Source organism: Porites lutea, chromosome 5 (assembly GCF_958299795.1).
Source record: "Porites lutea chromosome 5, jaPorLute2.1, whole genome shotgun sequence".
NCBI lineage: Eukaryota > Metazoa > Cnidaria > Anthozoa > Scleractinia > Poritidae > Porites > Porites lutea.
This window is the reverse complement of record NC_133205.1, coordinates 41,291,417-41,313,012: the sequence shown is the minus strand read 5'-3', so window position 1 is coordinate 41,313,012 and position 21,596 is coordinate 41,291,417. Positions and strand designations below refer to the sequence as shown.

At 37.2% G+C, this 21,596-nt stretch overlaps 1 protein-coding gene across 1 annotated transcript; it reads right to left on the bottom strand.

The window, feature by feature from the left end:
* Positions 1–1,335: 1,335 nt before the first annotated feature.
* LOC140937722 (uncharacterized) lies at positions 1,336–18,051 on the bottom strand. Its single transcript, XM_073387288.1, has 11 exons — positions 17,991–18,051; positions 15,540–15,689; positions 15,245–15,304; positions 8,543–8,692; positions 8,264–8,323; positions 6,928–7,086; positions 6,555–6,608; positions 6,331–6,378; positions 4,180–4,488; positions 3,132–3,284; positions 1,336–1,777 (listed from the first exon to the last, which is right to left on the bottom strand). The coding sequence occupies exons 1-11, from the start codon at positions 18,049–18,051 to the stop codon at positions 1,767–1,769; spliced, it is 1,215 nt and encodes a 404-aa protein (XP_073243389.1). The 3' UTR covers positions 1,336–1,766.
* Positions 18,052–21,596: the final 3,545 nt, after the last annotated feature.

Below are 21,596 nucleotides of genomic sequence, written 5' to 3'. Positions count from 1 at the left end.
ACAAAACAAACAGACAAAAAGAAACAAACAATCTGCAATAAATTTTAAATGAACATACAGATTTCGGAATTATCAATTAGTCAATTTATCATTATAAGCGGCCGACCTTTATACATTGAATTCATACTTACGTAAGGAAAGAGGATAAGCCTTTTCTATAGTTTTGAGCTGGGGTTATAGTTAAAAATAACTGTAGTAAGAGAATTTTTTATGACGCTTTTTAGAAAACAAAACAAATTCTTGAAACTCGTTGTTCTCCATTTGACATCGTGAAAGATGTAGCGCTGCTGCTAAGCTAAGCTGTTTTAAAAAGCGGAAGATTTCACAAGCCGTGCAAAGACGAAAGCATAAAGCAAAAAGGTGCAAGCAGCATTGAAAACATTCATTCGCATTGAAAACCGGAATGACTTGTACGGAAATAAAAGGTCCATATGGTGGAGATAACATGAACTCGTTCCAGAATGAAAGCCATCCAGTTATCATGTGAATAGCCCTCAAGAAAAAATGGAGTTTGCAGCACGTTTTTACTCTTTTCATACTCCTTCCCTCGAATCCACAACACAGGTACCCCAAACTCTTTGAATCTATTAGACACAACCGTCAATGCGCGACCACCTCACTTAAGCATGTGGTCTCGAACATCTTTTTAAAAGATCGACATTTTCGCAGTCAAAACTTTATAATTAGAACTATAATCTCATAGACTACCACCTCTACCGTCCCCATTTTTTTTGGTCTGACTGTTTTATAGTTTTCTGTTGTTTTTAACTTGTTACAAGCGACCACTTGACGTACGAAACGTAGATGGTACAGACCTGTCGGAAACTCTTCTCGGAAGAGATCAACTGTAGTTCGTACAGAACATTAAATCTTCGCATTTTGGTAGTCGGTCACGGGAGGTTTGTCATTATTAGTTTGTTATTAATGAATACCAATAATGGTGATAATGATGATGCTGATGATGATGATGATGATGATGATTATGTTGACAGCACACGGTAGAATTGTGGTACGAACATACCCGAAGTACGGTGGAGTAAAATGGCGACATCACCGTATGATATGCTAATTCATATAGATGGAGACATTTCTGCAATCTGCTGCCCCTGAGAATATCATGACGAACAATCAGGATAAGAAACGCATCCTGATTGATATCAACTATACCCTCTGACAAAAATACTTCCGCCAAGGGTCCCGAAAAATTATTTAGTATAAAGGTCTGGAAGCCAATATCAAAAGAATGTGGCAGATGAAGACATAATTGAAGCAAGCAACGTGGCCGAGAGAAAAGAGAACATTTTTAAAATAGCTTAATCAGTCAAAGACTTTTTGCAAGTAACATTTTATTTATTAATAAGAAAAGAATGATAGCAAACTATTTCTAGCTATTACTCCAACTTACAATCCCTGTAGCACGATCAATTCAATATTTCATTAATGAAACACAATCCTTTTTCTTTGTTACTTTAATTTATAGCAATGACCTATGGCTAAAAATGTCAATACTTTTGAAATTAATAAATGAGCAATCTATTTTTTCTAGAATAGAATAATTCAACTTTAAAAAAAAGCTTTCTTACGGCTTATAGCCTACTTCACTTGTCAGTGAGTAATTTCTATTTTTTTTTTCTGGAGACGCTAAAGAAAGCCTGTTTATTCTTAATGGGCTACTGAATTATCAAAACTATTTTCTAGACAAAAGGAAGACTACGGTCATATCCACCATCGCTTGCTGATTCTCCCCAACTGAGTTGCCTCATAATCTATTCAGAACCTTAAGAAACAAGACCATAGTAATCAGCAAATGGGATTATTAACACAAAAGTTATAGATATAAATACAAAGAGGATCTACGAAATTAAAGACGCAATTTATGTCGGTGTGAAACTCCGAAAGCCTGAAAAATTCAGGCTTGTCGGAATTGGAACCCTGACCTCTGAGACACCGGTGCAGCGTTCTAAACAGTTGGGCTATCAAGCCAACTGAGAGCTGGTCATTAAATTTACCGGGGAAATTCACACGAATCCGGACATTTTTTAAACATAAGGAAGCCAAACAAGAGAAAAGGAATATATGAATTCCATGAAAATATATGAAATATATGTTAATAAATGAAATAGATAAATTATATGAAATTCATAAATTTATTATTAAAAAAGTTATGAATGCTACATAGCACTCAGTGACGATATCGCAGTTACTGGTAGCTGTAATTGGTCCTAGTTAAATCGATTAAATCAGCTTTCGTTATTTTCGACACTTGGATGTTTTTCGGTAGTAAAATGAAAAAATCAAACGATACAAATCATGAACATAATAAGATTTCAGAGCTCAGCATTTACCAGTAAGCTAAAGGGATATGTGTTTCAAACAGCAAAACTGTGGAAAGAGCAGGTCGAACTAACAGACATGAAAAAAGCCACGACTAAGCCAAAATTCAGCTTGAAAATGGTAAGTTATGTTAAAATGTCAATATTCGATTCCCTTTAATTTTCAAAACCTACCAAAAAAAATTATAAAGACAGAGAAATGACAGAAATTTGAATTTGCGTTGTGTGTGCAAATTATTCCCATATAAATACAATAGCTAAGCCTTTTTGTTGTTGTTGTTCAATCGATCATGGTAATCTAGTACGATATCTGTTAATTTCACGATGAGTTTTTCTCTCAATTTAACCAGGAGCGTCCTGTTTAAACCTACAAATTCTAAAAATTTGATGTTAATTTTTTTTTGATCCTTAGATTCGAGGATGAATACGATTACCAGCCCGAGATTTAACTGTTTTTCGCGTTTTCTAAAAAAAATATAGACACACCCGGAAAGCTTCGTTTTACTTTTTTCAACAAAACAAGTTAACACGTTTATTTTTATTGAAGGAGGTAAAGCCTTCCCCTGATAGCAAAATAATAAATCTTCTAACATTATTTTGATAACTTGTTTCCGTCATTACGACATTTTCGCTAAAACCAGTAGTAGAACGACGACGGCTATCGCGTTTTCCAGCCAAAATGTTGCTGGTTCACGCGCGCGTAGTAGTAAGTAGTTAGACTGAAATTTTGTTCTCGTAGTCGTCCTCGCCTTAGATTCTAAAGGTCTCGGCTACTTATGCGTTTGAGATCGAACTTACCAACGCAATCTAATTCACATCCCGTATAACAACACTTCTGGCCTGTGGGACAGTAATCATCAGCGGAACACAAATCTTTTTTGACGGATGGACATTCAGCTGGAGGCGGGAAATCTGGACATTTGCCTGGATGGGGTGGTCCAAATTCTCTGGCTAAAACAATTGAACAAATTCATCATTGAAATGTAGATTCCTATAAGCAAGGCTTTCTTAAACACTCTTTGTGTAATCTAAGATTTCTCAGTGAAACCTTGTGAATCATGATGTTACGCAAAAGCGAATGATGGACTCGCGTAATGTGTTTCTAACTTTTGATTATATGGACGAAATCCTATTAATGGTGAAAAGCTCTCCTTTATGGTTCTAACAAACAAATTTTCTCGTTCAATGTCCACGAAACGAATCGCAAAACGACGGCGCTGAAATCCTTTGTTCAATGTTTGTTTTCTTTTGTTTTGGGGTATGAAAATGTATGATAACGAGTTTGAAACAAAAGAAAATAAAAATTAATTAAGGATAAAATTGAACCACAACATATATAATAAGATATGTTAGTACATTAGTCACCTAGATGAAAAAATTCACGTGGAACCTTTTTTCTTCATCTTATGTCAAGAACGTGCCTATAATACGAGAAGTTGTTCACTTGCCGTGATTTTACAGCGAAAAAAATTTAAATGTGTTGATTGGATGTTACAATACAGCCAGGCGTTATACGGATATCTTTCACATTGCGGCCAATTATTCTGTATTTTCTCTTTCTCTTTCCCCTTTTAAATGCCTGCCACGCAAGCTACGTGCGCATTCATTAATTGGCATTCTTTAAGAATAGCGGCTTCCGACTTTAACCAATTTGGACCAATAACCACTCACAGTGTTAAATTATAGCCACTTCATTGGTTGCATCCTTTTAAAGATAATCTCTATTGTGGGATAAAGACCAACCACAGAGTCCAAAAAATTAAGGCCACGGAAAGAAACATATTATAGCAAAAATCAGAAGAAAAAGAGGAAAAATTATTAACTAAAGCGGAATTGTAGCACTTACTCTCGCAGACAACTGATGCATCTTCATAGTGTCCACAATTATGCTTTCCCCATCCATTGTGAGAACAATCTCCAAGAGAATTTTCATCACCACGGCAACGTACATTGTCCAGTAGTATGGGAACACTCCCGGGACCAAAGTAAGCTTTCCTAATCGCTCGGCGGGCACCAAAAAATCCAAGATGACGACATGCCACGTTAGCAGCTTGAATATCCCACCAATCATCACAAACAGTTCCCCACTCACCATTATGAAATATCTCAACTCTTCCCTCTTCTCTCCGAAAGCCATTTACCAATCTTATATCTCCTGAAAGATGAAGGTCAGTTGTGCTAATATTAAGAGGTATTACACACTAGAATACGGAAAAAAAAACACACACACACACTTGAATATCCATACAATATTTTCATCTGTTCTCATAACCTGCTAACGACTAGTACCAAGTAAACGGCTAGTACTTAACAGAACCTTGGGCTTTAGACTGGCTAAAACTATAATATATAGATTTAGCCACGGCTAAAAGAGAAGCTCCCTTTAATATTTATAGTTTCCTCAAAGAAAATATAAAATCGAGTAATACTGGAGACAAGGTGAAGACGTTGTTACGAGAATGATAAAAACAACAATACATTTAATTAGCAATAAAACAACTTTGCACGTGCAGGACCTTTTTTTGTACATTAAAAGTTTATTTGGAGAAAATGTTTCTGTTCCTGTTCACTCTGTTTCTTTCACTGCCCCTCATTTTCACCTTGGTCGCCGCCAGCACTTCTCATTTTCTATAATTTTCATGTTTCTCTTCCGACGAAATTGGACTCCGTTGTTATTTATTTCGAACTCTAGCTCTTTCCCCGTTATCCAAGTTAATGTAGACATTAAAATAAAGTGGAAAGAAAGACTCGTTTTGTTATTGTTTCTCTCTCTCTCTTTCAGTGTTTTCATCGTGATGATTCCAACCACTCACTTACTTTGTCATTTAAGTAGGCGCACCCTCATGGAGATGAATTATATAATATATAGATTTAGCCAGGGCTAAAAGCGAAGCTCTCATTAATAAATTTATAATTAAAATTAAACAATAAACCTGTAATCAACAAATCAGTTAACTTAAGGGCACATTCATGTGACTTAATTTGATGGTAAGGCAAAGTGATTTTTGAGTGAAACATCTTACATCAAGTTGATAGCCTTATATGTACACCCAAAAAACAGCAAACATCTTCGATCACATTCAAGAGCCATAATAGTTCTTGATCAGAGTAGATTAGGCCTGGAAAACAAATCAGGCCGAATTTTGCGTTCGACAAGTTCTTTACAAAATCTTGCCAACAAATCTGGGGCGTTTAAACCAACCCTTTGAACTTTTTATACATCACATCTGAGGTGAAACAGCACTATGAGGCGCTGTATTTATCATACAAAACTCGGACAGAATGCAGTATTTCACAATTTTTCAAGACAAATTGCACTCATTCAATATTCAGGACGGTCAATCGTGGACTTTTAGCGAAACTGTTCAAAAAATTTCCAGAATCACCTATACGGCCGGCCGGTTCTCACTTTTTACAAGCGCCAAATTTGCAATGCGAGCTTTAGTGGTTTTGTAACGATGTGCAATCTTAAAAAGCATTTGATACGCCAGGCATTTTGAGTACTCCTGAAAACGATGTTTATAAACGACTGAGAACAAATGGAACGATTAAAATTGCAAGAGAGCTGAGAATACCAACAACCAATAAAAGAAATATAATTCGGTGAAACATTTACAGATCTTTACCGAGACAACAATTTTCATTCACGAAGACAAGTATTAAAGTGCCTAAAAATCCCGAGCGAGTCTTTAAGCTTAAAGCTTAAAGTTTATAATTCAAGCCGGCTTCCCGCTGTTTGCTTTTTTCAAAGATGAATTCGAGGCAAGAAAATCGCTCAAAGCTTTCTTTCTACAGCCAAATTTATGACTAAATATTATTTGGAACGTTTTCTTTCTATTTACTGTCGTTCGGGCGGTCGGTGTACGGTCACTTGATTACCAAATTTTCTGGGATGGGTAGATTCAGTTAGCCATGGGGCTCCGCCCACGCGCTTTTGCATTGCGTGCAGACGAATATGAGGATGTGTGCAATAAATTGATTGCAATACTACACTTACCAGTTTTTGGAGCTTTCGTTGGCAACTTAGTCTTAATTCCTTTCAAGTCTGGAGAATGGTTAAATCAAAATAAGAGAAATAGTTACTGATCAAGCAATAACTTGTTTTGATTCCACTTCCAAGGGTAACGATTGCTGCTCCTTCATATACCGAGCACATACATGTAAAAATTTAAAGATGGTGTGCGATAAATTGATTGCAATACCATTTTTAAAAACACTTACCAGTTTGTGAAACTGTCGGTGATATATTGGTCTTAATTCCTTTAAAGTCTGGTACTAGTTAAATCAAAATAAGAAAAAAAGTAAAAACGTGCTAAACTGGGTACGTTTGAAAAATGGAAATTTTCCTTGCAAAGGAATAATCGTTCACTCTTTTATTACAAACTAAATGGTGTATAAATTATAATACAATTTCCCTCTAGCGTCCCACGGAGACGTTCTTAGGGGCTCGTCACACATTCCTGCCCCACGACGAACCCCTAAGAACGTCTGCTTGGGAGGCTATTTTCCTTCTTGATTTCCAAATTCTTGTAGCTGGAGTAACTCAGGTTAGGCGAAATTTATTAGCATGCAACGAGGTGGAGGTCAAACTTACCTACGCAGTCCAATTCATCACATCCTTTCTTACAACACTTCAGACCTGTTGGGCAGCCATCGTCGGAAGAACAAAAATGTTTTACTTCTTCAGGACATTCCAATGCAGCCTGAAACACTGGACATTTGCCTGGGCGCGGTGATCGGGTTTTTAATGCTGCTTGAAAAGTTAAACGATACCATTGAGAAAAACGTTAATTCATTTTTAAAGCAGTGTATTGGGATTTTTATTATCTCTACTTCCAAATTGCTTGCGGTTTTCACAAGGACAGTGATGTAAGCAGATAACACCACACCAAACCTACATGCCAGTGAAGATCCGAAACATCTAAACGATTGTGTTAACTATGATTTAAACAGAGTTTATACAGTTGAAGCTCTCCTAAGCCACCACCTTGGAAATTCGAAAAGTGATCGTAACTAGAGCTGGTCGCTTACGAGAATGAGCTCTCGTATTGATCTCGTGGTACGCATGGAACGTATTGTAAAACAATAAGGAATGGTCGCTTACGAGAGCTTCAGAAACTCATTAATGATTCGTAAAGAAAAAACAAAAGAAACTAATAAGCGTGTTAATAGGGAGATTAAGATTCACAGTACGTTTACCGCAAACGGCAAACGTAAGACTCAAGTTGAGAATTTCTCAGAAATGGAAAATAAGCAGATAAAAACAGTCCTGAACGAGACCTGTGGTTAAGACTGGCATAAAACTACTTATTTTTGTGTAGACGCAACAAAGAGTAAGCGGAAAATTATGGGGAAACTTGGTCACATGGTATAAATTCATGTCTGCCGTTTGGTGTAAACTTGAATCAACCCCAGATCTAAATATTTGTGCAAGAATGAGTCCGTCTATACGTCAGAAGATCTTATAGCTATTCTATAAACTCACAGTTCCTGTTTTATCGGGTAGAGTCGCTTGGTTTGCTGCTACCGCTATTCGACAAAGTGTTTAACATCTTACCTGACATATTATATGGTCCAGGCTCAACTCGAAAAATGGAGGTCTTATATGAAAAGGGTGTATAACGGAAACTCGGTCATTGGTATAAATTAAACCTTGTTGTTTGCAGTCACTGTTCACTTGCTGTTGTATAACCTTGTCTTTTGGATAGTTGTGGATGGGGTTCGTTCTTCACTTGCTTTACATGAAATAAGAACCCTAAATAGCAAAAGAATTCGCTGCCCTTGTAACTCGACAATTGAACAGTTACTAAACTGAAACCTAGAGGGGAGCGAAAGGAAAGGCATTGATTGCTTCTCTTTTACATGGCGTGCGCATAAGAATTTAAAGATGGTTTGCGATAAATTAATTGCAGTACCATTTAATCACTTACCAGTTTCCGGAACTGTCGGTAATATATTGGTCTTAATTTCTTCCGGCAAGTTGTCTGGTACTAGTTTATACAAAATAAGAAAAAAACAAAAACAAGAGAAAACGTGTTAAAGTGAGTACAATTGAAAATGGAAAATTCCGCTGGAAAGGAAATAATCGCCTCACTCCTCTTATTTCAAACTAAATCGTGGAGAAATAATACAGTTTGCTTCTTGATTTCTACATTCTTGTAGCTGGAGTAACACAGGTTAGCATGATATGAGGTGGAGGTCAAACTTACCTACGCAATCCAATTCACATCCCATGTTACAACACTTCAGACCTGTTGGGCAGCCATCGTCGGAAGAACAAAAATTGTGTACTTCTTCAGGACATTCTGGTGGAGGCACAAACATTGGACATGTGCCTGGGCGCGTTGATCGGGTTAATGCTGCTTGAAAAAGTTAAACGAAACCATTGAGAAAAACATTAATTCATTTTTAAAGTTGTTTTATTTCTCAGGCTTCCAAATTGCTTACGGTTTTTACAAGGACTTATAAGTAGATGACAGCATACCAAACCTATGCCAGTGAAGATTCGAAACATCTAAATGATCGTGTTAACTATGATTTAAACAGAGTTTATACAGTCAAAGCTCTCATAAGAGACCACCTAGGAATTTGGAAAAAGTGGTTTTAACTTATGAACAGTAAGGGTGGTCACTTACGAGTGCTTAAAGAAACTCGTTAACAATTCATAAAAAAAAAACAAAAGAAACTAATGAGTGTCTTTTTAGTTAATAACTGATATAGACACAGCTAAATTTTACGTCCAACAATTTAGACTAAAATAACCCCAGACCTAAATATTTGTGCAAGAATGAGTCAGATTGTCTTGAACCCGTTCAATTAACTCACAGTTCCTTTTTTATCGGATGTAAGTGGGCGCTTACCAGAGCTTAAAAACAAAGGCAAAGTCCAGTTCCGTAATACCAAAAGTTGTCGCAGTCACTTATGAGAGCTTTCATTACAAAGTTTCAGTCACAGTTCAAACGGGGTTTCACAAAGGTGATCCTGACTAGAGCAGATCGCCGACAAGACTATATTACTGGACCATCCACTGAAAAAGTGACCCTTAACTTTACCAAAACTGAAGTTTTACTAGTTGCGACGAGGTAGAGGCTATCCAAGCTTTCTGAAACTTTTTCGGCGTCATGATCAAGATTACCCAGAGATGCAGGTTTCATCGCGAAATCTCTTCAGTCTCTTCTCTAAAGGATTTCTTATGCCTTGGTACCACCAAAGGTGAACAACATTCAATTCTGTTTAATGTATTAACAGTTTAGAACAGTAAGTACAACAACACTTCAACTATCATTGTAAAGTTGTAATGTTGTTTGTCGGGCGGCTAGCTTGGCGCAAGTGCATTAAACATCAAAGGCAAGAAAATCAAGAATCGACATCTATTATCTAATAGAACGATGTAATATATCAAGCATAAGACGCAGTGTTTCGTCATCAGTTCTCAAACTCATTAATAATTCATTAAGAAAATACAAAGGAAATTAATGTTTAATAAGTGTTTGGAAATCGGATGAAACACTGCTTAGTATTTGCATCCTTAATTTCTCCTTCAAAAATGATTTTGTTTGAGAAGAAATATCAAACATTCGACACAGTGTTTCATCACCAGATGAAACACCTCGAAGTTCGTCAAAAATACTCCGCTGCGCGTCGTATTTTCAACTCTCTTCTCGGTGTTTCATCTGGTGATGAAACACTGCATCTCATGTTTGATATATTACATGAAACACTGAGAAGAGAGTTGAAAATACGACGCGCAGCGGAGTATTTCTGACGAACTTTGAGGTGTTTTATCTGGTGATAAAAAACTGTGTCGAATGCTTGATATTACTTCTCAAACAAAATGATTTTAGAAGGAGAAACCAATGATCAAAAATGAGCAGTTTTTCATCTGATTTCCAAACACTCATTAAACATTAATTTCCTTTGTATTTTCAGGATTAATCATAAATGAGTTCGAGAAATATAAGACAAACATGGGTGAACTCCTAAATATCTGCGATCTTGATTTGTGTCTTGGCAGCGTCTTGTGAAGGCGTTGCAAATTTCTTTGCAAATTTCCGTTCCGTAAACGTTCGCTTCCATTTTGACTTGTTATTGAAAATGTTTCTATTAAAAGAAAGAAGATCGTAACCGTAGGGTCGAACCCGGACCTTTTGTATCCCAATCTTTCTATTTTACCACTACACAACCACATTGACCCTCCAAAATTCCAAATAAAAATAAATACGTGAACTGGCAAACTGTCTTTCTTAAATGATATATCAGTAGCAGATGAACCTAGCCCTCTCCATAACTTTGAACTTAAATTAAACTTCTGCGGCTACGTCCTTCTTTCTAGGACTGTTCAAAAACGTATTATTTGCCTTATCGTACATCATGACTAAAGGCTTGGTTAATACCAATGGTGGCATTGACCGTTAAAAATGATGGCAACTACCGTTCACGGTTTATCGATTGAGGAATATTGAAAATACATTGTTTCCAAAGCCTCGTACCAATTTATTTTTTAAAGAAACGTTTCTCTTATTGTGGAGCTGGGTGATAATTATAGAACAGCTTGCACATGATTTTCGATCAGCGCAGTTCTTAAAGGATCCTTGAAAAGTAGCCTCACTGTGTAGACGCCCATTCCCGAGGATTCGAGGATTTTTTCGATTTAGGGGAGGGGGGGGAGGCTGTACAGGCTACTTGAAAAGCAGCATTATAGTATGTAATAAGCTGGTTGTATAAAATTACAATATTCATTTATGTCTATTGATAGTTAGTTTAGTTTTAAGATTGATGTTGTTTCGGTCATTGACACAGCCGGCTCAGAAGAAAACCTCAGAGGGCTCCCAACAGAAGTCGAACCTACGACTTTCTGGTTACTAATCAAGATGCTCTACCACTGAGCCACAGGACACTCGTGGGAGCTAAGGCCACTAAGCTAGGATCATGTGGCAAACATCCTGAGCACTGCCAAAACTAGTAGGATTGTGGATTCTAAGATTCTCCTTTTCTGCATTAATATTGAAAGCTGAAGGAATTCTACCGTATTTTAAAATAACGGTATCAATCCATCCATCCATTCGACAACTTCTAAACCTCTATTCTCTAGCTCTTTCTGTGTTGTACACGTTAGTGTAAACATAAAAAATAACGCCGAAAAAAGACACGACTTTGTCGTTGTTTTTTTTTTCTAAACGTCCGGGCGGCCATGTGATTTCCTTCCAAATAAAACCTTGAATTGCATTTGGGTTGCCATACCTGTTGATTGAGTTATTTTACATTGATATACCTGCGGTGCGGACGGACGGTCGCTCGCTCGCTCGCTTGCTCGGTGTACGGTCACGTGATTACCAAATTTTCTCGAATGGGTAGATTACCACATTTCCTTAGCTATGGGGCGCCACGCGTAGAGCTCCGCTATTATTGTCAATGTTCCCAGATACGGACGACACTCAAGGATTTGTAAGGTACATGATCAGAATTATTAATAATATATGACCAACGAAAATCCCGAAGCACCTTTTTAGCAGCTTAATGTACTTCACTTTGTTCACTGCAAAACTGAGGTGTTTTGTGTATATCATTATGAAAAAGCTGGGATCAAGGGTGGCTCACTAATCATAATGGAAGCCGGGTTTAAAAGAGCCAAAAACGAACTCTTTAAGTTGTTAGGCCTAGGCCAAACGTAGAACTTTTCATGAGACGAACCAAACTTAGTAAGTTAAGTTCATGAAAAGTTCGACGTCTGGCTCAGTTAAGTTCGTCTGAATGACTTTCGTCTGAATGACGATCGTCCAACGATGTTCTATCTGTCTGAGCAGGCTGCAGACGGATGGAACGTCTGAAGATCGTCTCCGGGACAAACGTCCATCTTCACCAGGCGACGAACTAAAGTTGCCGTAATAAAGTTAAAATTTGTATGATAATATATATTTAACCTAGTTCGGGAGAAAATGTATTACTGAATAGCCGCTGGCCGGCCAAAATTGCTTTGATTCAGATGATTAAGAAGAAGGAAAATACTTTCTTGAAAAGAAAAATAAACACATAGGTTAGGGTCGTAGAAGAGGAGGTTTTCCTGAGTTCCTGGTTTTATTACATTTGGGATATTTGCATTCGAAGACACAATGTTAGTTTATCGAAGAACATGAATCCATATAAGGCACGTACATTTTACAAGTCCCACTCCACAGGTCAGAATATAGATAAAAAAAAGCAAGACCAGAAGTGTTTCCTTGCCCCAATCCTTATCCAACTCAGGCCACTTCAGGCATGACTACTTAATTTTGTTAAATTCTATTTAGAACGGTTCGCTTCCATCATTGATCCTGAAAAGTGAACTACAAATTAATGCGGCTCAACGAAAAAAACACGTGAAACGTGATTTCAAATAACAAGTGACATTGCTTCGTCAATGACGTTACAAGACACGTTTTCCTAAATGTGAAATGTTTTAAACCTTCATCTTAGGAATTTTCACTAACAAAATTTTACATACACAGTGAAAATCTTCGTAAATCTGCCTAATATGATTGGATATGTCATTTATTCTATTAGTTATTTAAGTAATTAATAAGTCATGTGACCCTTTTCATGTCATGTGACCCTACATTATTTACCGATTCCTTTATAACGTAAACACACATACTAAACGAATTTTTCAGAAGCTATTTAGTAGCATCTGACATCTACCTAAAATAACTTGTTGCTCTTTCATTATCCTTTCTCCATTTTAGAGTAAATATTTTCACCGTTAATTCTCAATTACCAATTACGTGACGAGAGTTTTAGCTCTAACATCTTTCACATTGCTAAGGCCATTAATATTAAGCTACATTTTTAGTTTAATTTTCAGGATCATTGAATAGAAGCAAACCGTTCTAAATACCATTTTATCAAAATATGCATATTTGACTAGATGGTCATGCCTTAAGAGGCCTGAGAAAATGTTTTATTGGATCTAGGGGAAATTCTTTGGTTTACTTAACGATCAATAATAAGTGACCTGTAATCTTGACCTGGAATTTCACCTGATACGTAACTGAAAATTATTCACTTAAGATAATGATAAATTAAAGAGTGTCCCGGCTACGCTCTGATAGATTGTGCTCGAAAAAATAGCATAATATGCTACCAGCGGTGCTTATGCCAATAATTATGCTTGCTTTTGTAAATATTATTATGCTCATTTTAGCAAAATATGCAGAAATTATGCATAGCTATGCATCTACTCTTTTCTTCGAATTTGGTAAAAATACATCCATAACTATGCAACAAACATGCAAATGGCAAATACATTTTCCCTATTTACACCCAGGAAAATTAAGAGTGCACCATTAATTCGCTGAAAACTATAAAAATTCAATAAAAAACCAGAACCCAGACGCCATATTGGATAACCGAGTTCCTCAGTTATGCGCACGCGTTGACTCCAGTGGAGAGGTCCAGGTCACTTCCTTTCAAAAATAACTATTTCTCCCTTTCTGATTGGCTGAAATCCCACGCATAATTCATCATAACCAGCTACTGCAACCAAATTTGGAAGAATTTTGCGATCTGTGAGAAATGACGCCCATCGTCCAGCAAAATTTCCAAATTATTGAACAGTTAACCGAGAAGAAATAGTGGAACGGAGCTACTGGCTGAAAAAAAAGGCAAGAACAGCAACAAGACAACTCGACGGACGACATCTGCTCTGAAGAATATTTGAAGGACTGAACAACCCTTCATCGCCTAAACTTGCCGATAAACGTGTACTATGAACATGTTTTAGCTTGTTTTAAAATTAGGAATTATTTTAAATGAATCATACAACATTTATTGAATTCGGCTTTCGTATCATCTGAAGAATTATGCAGATCTCGGAGGGTGTTATCCGCCTCGGCTTTCAGCCTCGGCGTAACATCCTCCTCGATCTCCATAATTCTTCAGATGATACTCAGCCTCATTCAATACTTTTTAATTATTATATTAATAAGCAGCATCATATTCATTCTATGGTGTTTTTTCTTTATTAAGCTGACGCATAAAATCTCGAAGTACGCAGTAATAAAGTTACTTTGCCTGGTCTGGCAGTTGCATTCTTTGTTCAGAACTTTAATCAACAATAACAAATAACGAATAAATTTTAAAATTATCACAGCTATAAACTTCAAATACTCACTTGCGGATGGCGTTTGCTGTTAGGGCTATTTTAAAAAGTACATCCTATTTGACATATTATATAGTCCAGGCTCAACTCAAAAACGGACATTCTTGTATAAAAAGTGTGTATAACGGAAACTTGACTCGGTCATTGGTATAAATTAAAGCTTGTCGTTTGCCATCACTGTTCACTTGCTGTTGTAACTGATATAGACGCGACTAAAGTTTATGTCCAGCAATTAAGACCAAAATAGTCCCAGATCTAAATAATTGTGCAAGAATGAGTCCATCTACGTCAGAAGATCTTATAGGCATTCTATAAACTCGTAGTTCCTGTTTTATCGGGTCTAAGAGTCGCTTGGTTTGCTGTTACCGCTATTCGACAAAGTATTTAACATCTTATTTGACATAATTATATGGTCAGGGCTCAACTCGAAAAATGGACTTTCTTGTATAAACAAGGTGTATAACGGAAACCGTGACTCGGTCATTAGCATAAATTATACCTTCTCGTTTGTCGTCACTGTTCACTTGCTGTTGTACACTGCCTTGTCATGTGGATAGTTGTGGATGGCGTTCGTTCTTCATTTGTTTTACATGAATAAGAACTTAACTCTAAATAGCAAAAGACTTCGCTGCCCTTGTACTCGACAATTGAACAGTTACAAAAAACCTTGTGGCGAGCAAAAGGAAGGGCACTGATTGCTTCTCTTTTACATGGCGGGCACATAAAAGTTTAAGGATGGTGTACTATAAATTGATTGCACTACCATTTAATCACTCACCAGTTACTGGAACTGTTGGTGATATATTGGTCTTGTTTTCTTCCGGCAAGTCGACTGGTACTAGTTTATACAAAATAAGAAAAAAATTAAAAAATAAGTGAAAACGTGTTAAAGTTGGTACGATTGAAAATGGAAAATTCCCCTGGAAAGGAAATAATCGCGTCACTCCTCTTATTTCAAACTAAATCGTGGAGAAATAATACAGTTTGCTTCTTGATTTCTACATTCTTGTAGCTGGAGTAACACCGGTTAGGCGAAATTTATTACCATGCAATGAGGTGTAGGTCAAACTTACCTACGCAGTCCAATTCACATCCTGTGTTACAACACTTCAGACCTGTTGGGCAGCCATCGTCGGATAAACAAAAATGTTCTTGTTCTTCAGGACATTCCGGAGTCACAAACATTGGACATATGCCTGGGCGCGTTGATCGGGTTAATGTTGCTTGAAAAAGTTAAAGGAAACCATTGAAAAAAATATTAATTCATTTTTTAAAGTTGTTTTATTTCTCAGACTTCCAAGTTGCTTGCGGTTTTCACTAGGATATATAAGTAGATGACACATACCAAACCTATGCCAGTGAAGATTCGAAACATCTAAGTGATCGTGTTAACTATGATTTAAACAGAGTTTATACAGTCGAAGTTCTCATAAGAGACCACCTAGGAAATTAGAAAAAGTGGTTTTAACTAGAGAACAATGAGGGTGGTCGCTTACGAGTGCTTAAAGAAACTCATTATCAATTCATCAAGAAAAAACAAAAGAAACTAATGACTGTCATTTTAGTTAATAACTGATATAGACATGGCTAAATTTTACGTCCAATAATTTAGAGTAAAATAACCCCAGATCTAAATATTTGTGCAAGAATGAGTCAGATTGTCTTGAACCCGTTCAATTAACTCACAGTTCCTTTTTTATCGGGTCTAAGTGGGCGCTTACCAGAGCTTAAAAACAAAGCCAAAGTCCAGTTGGGTAATACCAAAAGTTGTCGCAGTCACTTATGAGAGCTTTCATTACAAAGTTTCAGTCACAGTTCAAACGGGGTTTCACAAAGGTGATCCTGACTAGAGCAGATCGCCGACAAGACTATATTACTGGACTATCGACTGAAAAAGTGACCCTTAACTTGACCAAAACTGGAGAAGTTACGACGAGGTATAGAGGTTATCCAAGCTTTCTGAAACTTTATCCGTCATGATTAGGATTACCCAGAGATGCAGGATTCATCGCGAAATCTTGAATCTCTCCTCTAAAGGATTTCTTATGCCTAGGTACCACCAAAGGTGAACAACATTCAATTCTGTTTAATGTATTAACAGTTTAGAACAGTAAGTACAACAACATTTCAACTATCATTGTAAAGTTGTAATGTTGTTTGGGGCAACTGTGGCATTGGTCTTCACAAAAAAGCTTCAGAAGCTCGTTGATGATTTTTGTCGGGCCCTAGTTTGGCTCAAGTGCATTAAACATCAAAGACAAGAAAATCAAGAATCGACATCTACTATCTACAGGTGTAATATAACGATGTAATATATCAAGCATAAGACGCAGTGTTTGGTCATCAGATGAAACACTGAGAAGAGAGTTGAAAATACGACACGCAGCGGAGTATTTCTGACGAACTTTGAGGTGTTTTATCTGGTGATAAAAAACTGTGTCGAAAGCTTGATATTAATTCTCAAACAAAATGATTTTAGAAGGAGAAACCAAGGATCAAAAATGAGCAGTTTTTCATCTGATTTCCAAACACTCACTAAAAATTAATTTCCTTTGTATTTTCAGGATTAATCATAAATGAGTTCGAGAAATATAAGACAAACACGGGTGAACTCCTAAATATCTGCGATCTTGATTTGTGTCTCGGCAGCGTCTTGTGAAGGCGTTGCAAATTTCTTTGCAAATTTCCCTTTCGTAAACGTTCGCTTCCATTTTGACTTGTTATTGAAAATGTTTCTATTGAAAAGATGAGAAGATCGTAACCGTAGGGTCCAACCCGGACCTTTTGTATTCTAATCTTTCTCCCTTACCACTGCACAACCACATTGACCCTCCAAAATTCCAAATAAAAATAAATACCTGAACTGGCAAACTGTCTTCCTTAAATGATATATCAGTAGCAGATGACCCTAGCCCTCTCCATAACTTTGAACTTAAATTAAACTTCTGCGTCTTCGTCGTTCTTTCTAGGACTGTTCAAAAACGTTGATTGCCTTATTGTAATGAACTTACTATTACATTTATCATGACTGAAGGCTTGGTTACCAATAGTGACATTGACCGTTAAAAATGATGGCAACTACCGTTAACCGTTTATCGGTTGAGGAATATTGAAAATATATTGTTTCCAAAGCCTCGTGCCAATTTATTTTTTAAAGAAAAGTTTCTCTTATGGTGGAGCTGGGTGATAATTATAGAACAGCGTGCACCTGATCTTCGATCCCCGGAGTCCTTAAGGCGGTTTAAGGTTCTAGGAGATGATTGCATCACCACAGTTTTGAAAGACTTCTTGTACGTAATAAAACAGAACGGGAACGTCAGTTGACGACAACGCGCACAAATCAAACAAGTGGCTTGACCAATGACAGAGCGGCAAATTGCGCACCGGAAGACGCGCGCTTTCCCGTCGTCAACAGATGTTCCCGTTCTGTTTCTAAATCAAGTTTTTTGGTTCGTCTCATGACTGAGGCCTAATTGTGGTAGACACAATCCGTTCTCTCAAACAACAGCAATTTTTCAACTTACCAGCACCCTCCGTAATTCCATTCAAGGAGACCAATATGACGACCAATAACCAAAACAGCATCTAAATAAGAAGATGTGTTCAACTTCCGTCATTTCAAACTCCCGACAGCAGGACATTTGTATGTAAAACTAAGTACGTACTATGCTTTGTTAGAAAAAAAAGATGAAGAGACATGGAATACAAAAGGATTGAATTTACCAAGAAAAGAGGTTGAGCGATGGACTGAGGCAATGGAAATGCTGATAACGATGAACATTTTATATCAGAAATGCTAAATAAAGGTTTGCAAATTTGCAAAACGGTTAACAAATCATTCATAGAAGCCAAAAGGTTGTTTGCCATAAGACGACCAAAAAGCAGGGGCACCCAACGACTGTTTTCTGTAAAATATCCGTTCGGAGAAGCAAATATTGCCTAGAATTTTCTTTCGCTTGAGGGCGGCTAAAAATTTCTAGATGAACGTTCCATTCATGTACAATTTTTCGAAGCTTATCTAATAAATTCCCTACAATTTTCCGAAGTTTAATTTTCCATGTTTTACAGCCCCGCACACACTACTTTTCTTAGAAAAAGGAAACCTAAAATTTTCGGATTCTAAAATGTGATAGAGAGAGGAATCAGAAAAATTCTCAGCTCACTTTCGTAAAACGTGAAATTGTACCTAAAATTTTCGGGAAAATAATACTGAAGCCCTTGTAATTTCGAAAAGACTTAAGTTCCCCTAGCATGACCGAACAGTTGAAAATTTTGTAGCGCCGCTTAGAATGCATTTCTAGAGAATAAGTACGCTGGATAGGTCTAAAAGTGTTTTCAACGTATTTTGGAGGGAACCATCTTTGGGTGCCCCTGAAAAAGGATCGACCGGTCGTAGCTCATTCCAAAATAAAAATATTCAAGTCTCCTAACAAAAAACTAACACCAAAAACAAACCATTTGTTGAAGGTACTACTGTTAGCAAGAAAAACATGAGTCTCAATTACCAGTTTGCAATGCTATAAAAATCGTAGGAAAAATTATTAGCTGTACCATTAACGATGCTGATTTCTGCAACGTCGAGACATGCAGTTTAATCCCGAGATTTCAAGGTGGAGATGCTTATAATTATTATTATTATTATTATTATTATTATTATTGAAATTACGAATATATGAAAAACATATATGTGAACTGCGGAGTGAAGAATTATTTGAAGGAAGATCATCGCAGTTTCCATTTTGTATACCCAACTTATATGCAGTTGCGAACAATCTCGTTCGTAGGGCTTTTCCCTTAAAAAATGGGAAAAGCCCTGGGGAAGAGGTTGCAGTTGCGAAAAGAAGGCCCGAAAAAAAATTCAAGCTTGTACGGGATTCGAACCCTTGACGTCTGCGATACCGGTGCAGCGCTCTGCCAATCATCATCATCATCATCATCATCATCATCATCATCATCATCATCATCATCATCATCATTATTATCATCATTATTAGTAGTAGTATTATTAGTATTATATTATTATTATCTTAGTAATGCTTAATTTTCCTTTTCCCACTTTTTAATTTGTAAACAATACGATATAGCTTAAAATTGTAAATATTACTTATTGTTCTGATACTTAAATAAGATGGGTTTATTATTATTATTATTATTATTATTATTATTATTATTATTATTATTATTTCCCTTTTAGTAATTATAATTACGTTTTAACTGGGCAGAGATACTTTATTTAGCAATAATGTAGAAATGAGGGAAATTAAATACTCCAGGAAGTTTTGGAAGTTGTTCAAAACATTCGTAGCAAGTGTTTTGTCAAGTCCAAAAATCTTGCAATTTGGGCTCTAAAATTTCAAATCTTTTATCATAAAACATTGGTCTTGTAAACATAACAGGCTACACAAGCTAAAATACTAAGCAACATAATAAAGTGATTACAACCTAAAAAAAGATTAAATTGAATTCAAATAGTTTTGAGCATGAAAGTTCTTGAAAATAACAAGTATAGTAAAACACATAAAACTTATCCAGTCCGAGTACCGAAAGGGGTGGGGATGCTGGTCGTCTCGCTTAGGGGGTGTAAATTTCGGATTTTGGTCTCACTTAGGGTGTTCTGGGCAATACGCCATCATATTTAACCATGAAGGTCCCGTTTAGGGTTGCACGTGAAAAAATATAAAAATATTTATACTCTCTGTGTTTATATGGTCTCTTTCAGGGGTCAAAAAAAGCTTGGGCCACGCCCAGATCGGTCTCCTTTAGGGGTTTAATTCAAAATTTCCGGGGAGCATCCCCACCCCTCTCATATGCGGAGTTCCCCCCCCCCGGGCGATAAACTGGGGAGTCAATGGTCGCCCTTGGGTAATCAGTCATTAATCAGTGGATGAACTCGATTAAAATAGCCAACATCTACTTAGCTTCCATGAACATGAAGGCTTATTAGTAATCGGCAATAACTCATAAAAATGGAAAGCATCAGAGCATATTACAAACTTACTTTGGTTGCAGGACTCGCACTAAAAGAAAATATGATTATAAAACCAGCAGCTGACCTTCGATAGTTGCGTGATTGCGGTTGGGGATAAACAGTGGAAATACGTTTGAATAGAGTTGTCTATTTATAATATACTGCTACGTGATGAGTCTATTCGGCCATTTTAAAGTACCGCCGGAAGTCGTAGGTGAAATAAGATAAGTTTTGTGGGCGTACAGGAAGCATGGGATTTGTATATCAGGAACGTGAACGTGAGCGAGCGAAACGTCAGGCGATCTCGTGGCCTGCGCAATGTTTGGGTATAGGCGAGCCGCTGAGTGTTTGAAATCCTGACCCTGTTTAGCAAAAACAACTTCCAAAATACATACCCTGTTTAGAACAACACCCTCGTTGTTAGCCCTGTCTAGGACAATGGAGAAGTTACACACGGTCTTGTTTTTTAAGCCAGTTATTGGCAATTGCTTCCCTGCTAGCAGAGGTCTCTCACGACGAGGCATAAAATTATATACCCTGTTTTAATAGGACAGACTCCGCGAAATTCTATGTACCCGGGCCCTGTTTAGGACAGAGAGGTCTAAAACCCGGGGGGGTTCTCCCGTATATGGCCTGTACGGGGATGTGCCGGTGGACAGGGTATGGTTTTCGTCCTCTCTAGAAAGGGTAATAATTTGATAAATTTTTTTTGTCCCAAACAAAGTCGGGTTGGTGAAATTTAGATTCTCGAAAAATTCTCGCAAATCTCCAGGAGAAGGGCCGAGTTTGTCTCTTTTGAAAAATATTACGTGCTGTATGGGGCTTTCATTATATCACAGAGAATAATTCCCTAGGAGTAATACCAACAATCCGTAAAACACTTCCATCGGTTGTGTCCTAAAAAAAAAAAAACAGACGGACGTCTTTGAACGTGACCGATCCGAGTGTTTTCCGATCGTGTTACAGGTCGGGTGAATCTAAGTCATCCCATATCGTGTGAAGGTGCGTGCGAGCTTACGCAGTCACAATGCGTAGGCGCGAAAAATGTGTGTGCCAATGGCACGATTTCAAGGGGAGAGGGTTGGGGCATGCTTCCAGGAGCCTTTCTGAAAATGGACTTTTAGCACGATTTTAATGTCGGGAATCTCAGGCTTAATTGCTG